This window comes from Macrobrachium rosenbergii, chromosome 12 (genome assembly GCF_040412425.1).
Source record: "Macrobrachium rosenbergii isolate ZJJX-2024 chromosome 12, ASM4041242v1, whole genome shotgun sequence".
Classification (NCBI taxonomy): Eukaryota; Metazoa; Arthropoda; class Malacostraca; order Decapoda; family Palaemonidae; genus Macrobrachium; species Macrobrachium rosenbergii.
Genome location: NC_089752.1, coordinates 58014175 through 58021674, shown reverse-complemented (window position 1 = coordinate 58021674; position 7500 = coordinate 58014175). Strand labels below are relative to the sequence as shown.

Sequence of the window (7500 nt, the reverse complement as noted above, 5' to 3'; positions counted from 1 at the left end):
ATATATATATATATATATATATATATATATATAATATACATATTTATGTATATGATACTGTATACCTAGTATTTATTACAAGTACCATGACGTGGCAAAGAAATATAAAGCCTTCAAAGAAATAAAAAATAAAAATTGCTACACTCCCTTCTTCGTTCTCCCGAGTGTGAAAGAGGAAAACACCGCGGAAGACACGTACGTGGAGAGAGGAACGTGTTAATTCTTTCAAATTCTTAACACTGTGTTTTCTTGAGACTTTGGTCTTGAGAGAGAGAGAGAGAGAGAGAGAGAGAGAGAGAGAGAGAGAGAGAGAGAGAGAGAGAGAGAGAGAGAGAAAGGTTTAAAAATACGAGTATCTTTCTCTGTTATTTACAACACAACGGAAACTACATCCTGAAGGAGTATAACTATAAATATCTTAGCCGAGAGAGAGAGAGAGAGAGAGAGAGAGAGAGAGAGAGAGAGAGAGTTGTGTTTCTCTATTAGTTATAACACAAAGGAAACTTCATACTGAAAGGAGTTTAACTATATATATCTTAGCCGAGAAGGAAGGAGAGAGAGTGAGAGAGAGAGAAGGAGGTTTAAAATTATCTTTCTCTTTTATTTAAATTTCAAGGGAAATTTCATGCTGAAGGAGTATAATTATAAATATCTTAGCCAGGCAAGAAGACTTGAGAGAGAGAGAGAGAGAGAGAGAGAGAGAGAGAGAGAGAGAGAGAGAGATAAAATTATTTTCTCTTGTATTTACATCTCAAGGGAAATTTCATGCTGATGGAGTATAACTATAAATATCTTAGCCAAGGAAAAGGAACTTGGAGAGAGAGAGAGAGAGAGAGAGAGAGAGAGAGGGGGATAAAATTATCTTTCTCTTTTATTTACATCTCAAGGGAAATTTCATGCTGATGGAGTATAACTATAAATATCTTAGCCAAGGAAAAGGAACTTGGAGAGAGAGAGAGAGAGAGAGAGAGAGAGAGAGAGAGAGAGAGAGAGAGAGAGAGAGAGAGAGAAATCTTACCTCCTCGCTCGCGTCATCATCTACTGGAGTAGGACTCATTCTGTGACTTGGTCATCGAAATCCCAGCATTTAACTGATCCAACGGCAAAATAATTCCCGTATCCTTTCTTCACTCCTTTTCTTCTTGTTTCTTTGGTTCAGTTTTCTTCTTTTTTCTCTTCTTCCTTCGGCCCTGGGCGTCGTCTTGGTCTACTGTCCAATCTCTCTCGAAGTGCCTAATCACCTTAACAACACGTAGACGCCATCAGTGTCTCAATAAAATTGAAGTATTGTTTCTCTTCTAATCAGATATAGAGCTTCCCGACAACCTGCTTTGCATAATGTAAATCACACTATAGTCTTTCAAGGTCTGGTCTTTTCATTAGGAAATGTACTCGTTATCACTCTTTCTCTCTTTTCTTATTTATTTCCTTCCTCTTTATCACAGCTCACCGGTTATTTTTTTCTTTTATTTCTTACATTTTTCCTTCCCATTATTCTCACAGCGGCGTCTTTCCATCTTACTCTATTTGCTCGTATTTTTCCAAAGCTTCAACAAAATAGACTGGGAAGAAAATAATTCCCTTTTTCTTCCTTTCCTAATTATCCACTTCGGTGTCCCGGAGAATCTGTGCTCAGTCTTCTCCCGCAACTCCTGAAATATCCTTCAAGTCCTTCTTTAATCCTTCTGCCGAGCCCATTACTGTGCGTGTGCAACTTTAAAGTTCGCTTTCAGGTTCCGCCTAGGGTATCTGAAAAGAATATGAAGAAGAAGAATGTTGTGTCGTCTCCCTAGGGCGATTTTATCGGTCCAGAATTTGAGCACTGGCCCTTCTGGGAGTGTTGTAAAGGGATGAGGAGGACTGGTGTGGATGTCGGGACTGTACAACCAACAGAGACGTGAGAACGTCGTACCTCACCTACTTTGACCTGTTTTTGTGTCGGCGCTAACTTCGGGGAGAAACGACCGTGTTTTCCCAGTGAATTCCTTCTGTAGAGGAAGTCTTGAAAACAGTGCCCTAAAGGAGTAAAAGTAATGTCAATGTGATTCCATATAGTCAGATAATTTTTATCGTTCTTTGCAACATATTGTATTAATAATCAACAATAAATTGTTCAGATAAACTCTTTTCCATACGGAGTCACTAATTACCTCAAAACTTGAACGAAGGCCACAAAATACTGATTTGTTTTATTACAAAGAGAAGGTGGGCAAGGAACACTTCTTTTGTTTAAACGGATTCCGTCTGTACCCACACCGTAATTAGGTCGAAATTATCTTCTCAAGCCTATTATTTTCCTGGAACCGTTCGTTCTGATCCGATTAGTTTTCATCCACAATAAGAGTCTTTTCGTTCACCCGTTTACTGCCTCGCTGTCTCATAGAACGAGCCTTCAATAAAAGGGCGACCGACGGAGTTTGGTCCAGTCGATTAGAATCTTACTAAGGGCGGGTTGTTCTTTACAGACAGAGGTTCTGTATGGAATTCTCTCTACCTGTATATCCCGCTTCACTGGCTGCAGCCATTATCTCTCCCTTCATTTTCACCTGAAAAGAAATAAAAGACTAATGAATAGTAAAGCTAGAGAGGTGGAAATCGTACAGTGCTAGTGGGTGTGTTATCACTGAAAAGATATTATATAAAGGTCTTTTGCGGACTGTATGTATATATGTATATATGTATATATATGTTCGTATTATATATGTTTATATATGTATATATATAATATATATATGTTCGTATTTTATATATAAACTTATATATATATGTATATGTAAATTTATGTAAATATAGATATATGTGTATGTATGTATGTATAGACTCGTATATTGATATATATACTCATATTTACATGTATATTCATATATATACTTATGTATATATATAAAATATATATACATATATATACATACACACACACATAATATATATATATATATATATATATATATATATATATATATATATATATATATATATATATATATATATATATATATATATATATATATATATATACATACACACACATAAACGTCTTAAAAATTGGCAGCATTCTTAAACAGTAATACTGTAATTCAGCTTTTTCCTTCTAAAACTAGCTTAACTGCTCGAAACCTTAAGACCGTACTGACAGTTCTTCTATATTTCGCTTTAATTTAGCGTTGGATGACACAAACTTCCAGATTCTGACTAAATAATAAGTGTAATAAGGAGCAGAATGTCGTTTTTTGTTCTAGATATTCATTAAGAATAGTGAAATGGATTCACTGTTGGCCGCTGGGCTCTTTTACCCTTTATGGAGCAGTTCCACCACAAAGGATTCATTACCTTATGCTCATTCTCTACTAAATTCTTTACTGAGAACCAGTATATTACAGTCACGACCAGTTGACCTTCCTATGACTATGATTCTCAGGTTTATAATATACTACGATTGTAGCAGTTGATTTTAATGGAACAACTAAAGATACAGAGAGAGAGAGAGAGAGAGAGAGAGAGAGAGAGAGAGAGAGAGAGAGAGAGAGAGAGAGAGAGAGATTTTCTTCTCTGCTCCAGTGTTCTGGTAATTGATGAAAAATATCTTTTAGGCTGCTTACTTCGAGAGGAAGAAAAATATGCCTAACAGGGCAAGGGCTAACGAAAAACTAAGGAATGAGGAGAGGCCAGAGGAATTGTAAAACACAAAGAGAAAAAGGGAAGAAATTTAAGTGTCAGTGGAGTGGCAGACATTAGGTTGTAATGATTTGTGTGTCTGTCAACAGCACAGGAGAATCACTGAAAAAAAGTTGTTATTCTAAAAACTTATTTCGGGAACAAGACTCCCACTACAACTATCTTGATGTCAAAACTATTTATGTGTGGTTTAGAGAACTGTTATCAAAGCGGAGACAACATTGCCATAAAATACAGATAATATGCCCCTCTCTGTATTGCACAAAGACAAACCCCAGGTACTTGTCCCCACATCATTAAGGAGAGGTTCGTACAGAGTTAGCAGTTATGCCATCTCATTAAACTCTCTCTCTCTCTCTCTCTCTCTCTCTCTCTCTCTCTCTCTCTCTCTCTCTCTCTGACCATTTGTAATATTTCACAGCAGCTGTGCAGTGTCAGATAAGCTACGCGATAAGCTACACCGGGTATTAGGGAGCTTATGGAATATAGAATCATTGTGATGGCGGCTAAAGGTTCTGTTTAAATAGCAAATGCTGAATTAACTATCTGCATTAATTTGCTATGAATGATTGTGGTCACCCTACTCTGCGTGAGCACTGAATACATTGTAAAGGTACGTGGATAAATACACAAACACAAATATATACGCAGAGATGTATGTAGCATATCTAGTTTGTTATGAATGTCGATTATAAATCTAATAATATCATTGAATTTAAAGAACCAGGTTTCTGGAAGGTTTCTTAACTGAGGTAAAAGAAAAAGACTGAAATAGCATTATAGTCTTATGCGAAATTCTGTTTATTGTATTTTTTCATTAAATGAAATACAGTTTCTCGACTTGAGTGGTTAATTGTTTATTAGAATTGGTGATTTTTTATATATATAAAAGAAACTGATGGTTTGTTGTATATACAAGCAATTGATGGTTTATTTTATACAGAAGAAACTGACGGTTTATTGTATATAAAAAACTGATGGTTTATTGTACATAAAAGAAACTGATGTTTTATTTTACGTATAAAAGAAACTGATGGTTTACTGTACATGAAAGAAACTGGTGGTTTTTTGTACATGAATGAAATTGATGGTTTATTGTATATAGAAAAAAACTGACCCTTTATTTATATGAAAGAACTGATGGTTTATTGTATATAAAAGAAACTGACGGCGTATTATATATAAAAGAAACTGTTTTATTGTATAAAAAAGAAATTGATGGTTTAGTGTATATAAAAGAAACTGATGGTTTATTGTACACGAAGGAAATTGATGGTTTATTGCATATAGAAAAAACTGACCCTTTATTTATATAAAAGAACTGATGGTTTATTGTATATAAAAGAAACTGACGGCGTATTATATATAAAAGAAACTGTTTTATTGTATAAAAAAGAAATTGATGGTTTAGTGTATATAAAAGAAACTAATGATTTATTGTACATAAGATAAACTGATGGTTTTATGTATATAAAAGAAACTGATGGTTTATTGTACTTAAAATAAACTGACGGTTTACTGTATATAAAAGAAACCGATGGTTTATTGTACATGAAAGAAACTGACGGTTTACTGTGTATAAAAGAAACTGACTGGAAAATTTATATGAGCAGAGTAGCCATATATTTGTCACTATGACAGTGTGATTTATGGGGGTCTCTCTTAGTAATTAAGTTTTAAAAGTTTTCAAACAATCTCTAAAATGACTCATTAATGTGACTTTTTCTTTTATTTTAGTCAGTCACCGTCGTGGGTCACCCTGGGAGCCCGAATCTCTGCAGTAAGGTATAAAGTTCTCAGTAAATATTCCGTTTTCATAATTGTATTGCAGTTTTGTTTGTACTTTATAGATTCTCATGGCATTTGGTAAAGAACATTTTTCTATTTTCTTCATTCTTCTCTTCGTTCATTTTATAATTTTAATTTAAAATTTTTCTTTTTTAAATGTCCTTGAATTTTCACTGGTGTAACAATATCTTAAGATCACGGGCTTCACACATCCCTTACTGATTGATAGATGTGTTTCACCGTGCGATGAGAGCCGTTACTTGTAAAGTATAGGAAATTTTTGGAAAGACGATTGTAGGAAAAACTTCTATGTCCTATGGGAGTCTCATTCTAAAATGAATTAGTGAAAGAACAAGTTATATATATATATATATATATATATATATATATATATATATATATATATATATATATATATCTTTATATACATATATATGTATTAATATATATATATATATATATATATATATATATATATATATATGTATATATATATATATATATATATATATATATATATATATATATATATATATATATATATATATATAAGTGCAGTTTGTATGTTTGTCCTCTTTAGAAATCCGAACTGTTTGACAGCAGACAAAATTTGTCACACGGCCCCAATGTGACCCCAGGAAGGTTTATACCTCAAAATCAAATCCCTACCCCTGTGACAAAACAATCACAGCCAAAACAAATGAAATTTTCGTTTTTACTGGCTCAGTCACCTTTTCCTTCTGTGCTTTATGGGTTAATTCTCACTTTTCACCTGACGCTCCACCTTTTCTTCCAGGCGCTGTCAGGCGCATGATTTTCCTACAACAATAAATCCAGATCCCCTGTAACATAAATCTTTTATGATAGTTTATGTGAATTTTTATCATAATTTATGTTAATTAGTAATCTAATTGTTTTTTATCTCGATAAAATCAACATTGAAAACTATAGGGCATAAAACTAGAGGAACCCGACGAAGTTCCAGCTTCCCTCCCACCGCTATACTGAAAGGAGCTGTTGCCATAATCACTACCAGTGTAAACCTAACCGTTATTATTTTTAAATATATATAAATCGTCTCATTTTATAAGTGTATTGTTACAAAGTCTTAAATTTAATGTACAATATTTTATAATAGATTTGGCATAACAAAATGCTTTAAAAGGGTAAAATATTCGCGATTTTTCTTGATAAAAATGTTGCCAGGTTGAGTGGGCAACGAAAAAACACAGCAAAATATCAATAAAACATTATTTAACTTTCAGAAACCATTTAATTTACGTGAATTTTGATCATACTTTATGATACTATTGCACGTTCGTTTTCTGGAAGAGTTACAAGAAAGACAAAACATAAGAAACACACTTGGTAGGGTCATATTTGTTCAAAATCAATAAAGTTGGAAATTACGATAAACAGAATTGGAATTCCTCCCCTACAAATTCCAACAAGTTTCTAAACTTCTCCTGGCCCAACGCGACGTGCAAGGTGTACGGTGATGCTTTTTTTTATACGTTCAAGTGCGAATTTCCTCATTAATTCGTTCGTTACCTCATCGTTTTCACTATCGGAATTTGTTATAGCGACTGCTTCGTGACGTTACGATGGCGTATTTAATTATAAAGTCGGTCGTTTTGCCAATTAAAACCAGGTGGAAGAGGTCGACTAGGTGCATCGTCAGCAACGAGTCTCTCTCTCTCTCTCTCTCTCTCTCTCTCTCTCTCTTAATCCACCCTCCTTCTGCAGACCCTATTTATATTTAATACTTAACAAGATTTAAGAGCAAACACCGACTAAAGGCTTATGTCTAAATTTAAATATGTCACTTACACATCGTGACACCTGGAAACCACAACAACCCAAGAACATCTAGTCTAGGCTACCGTTCATTTCGAACCTATACAGGAAGGAAAAGTATTACCGTCATTTAGGAAAATAAAATGATTGTTTATGGTTATATATTAGTATGATATATTTTCATTTCTATCTTTTATGAACGTGTGTTTATTCAAAATAATAAACAACCGTTTCCCTTAC

At 33.8% G+C, this 7500-nt stretch overlaps 1 protein-coding gene and 1 long non-coding RNA gene across 2 annotated transcripts in view; one reads left to right on the top strand and one right to left on the bottom strand.

The window, feature by feature from the left end:
* The window catches only part of LOC136843683 (uncharacterized), a 252254-nt gene extending 246616 nt beyond the window's left edge, over positions 1-5638 (top strand). The window contains exon 3 of the long non-coding RNA XR_010854645.1: positions 5413-5638. This is a non-coding gene — a long non-coding RNA (uncharacterized lncRNA). The remainder of the gene's footprint in view (positions 1-5412) is intronic.
* LOC136843682 (transmembrane protein 151B-like) overlaps positions 1-7500 on the bottom strand; it is a 264510-nt gene that overhangs the window by 28809 nt on the left and 228201 nt on the right. The window contains exon 3 of the mRNA XM_067112244.1: positions 1019-2546. Within this exon, the coding sequence (XP_066968345.1) occupies positions 1019-1057 (39 nt within the window). The 5' untranslated portion in view covers positions 1058-2546. The remainder of the gene's footprint in view (positions 1-1018; positions 2547-7500) is intronic.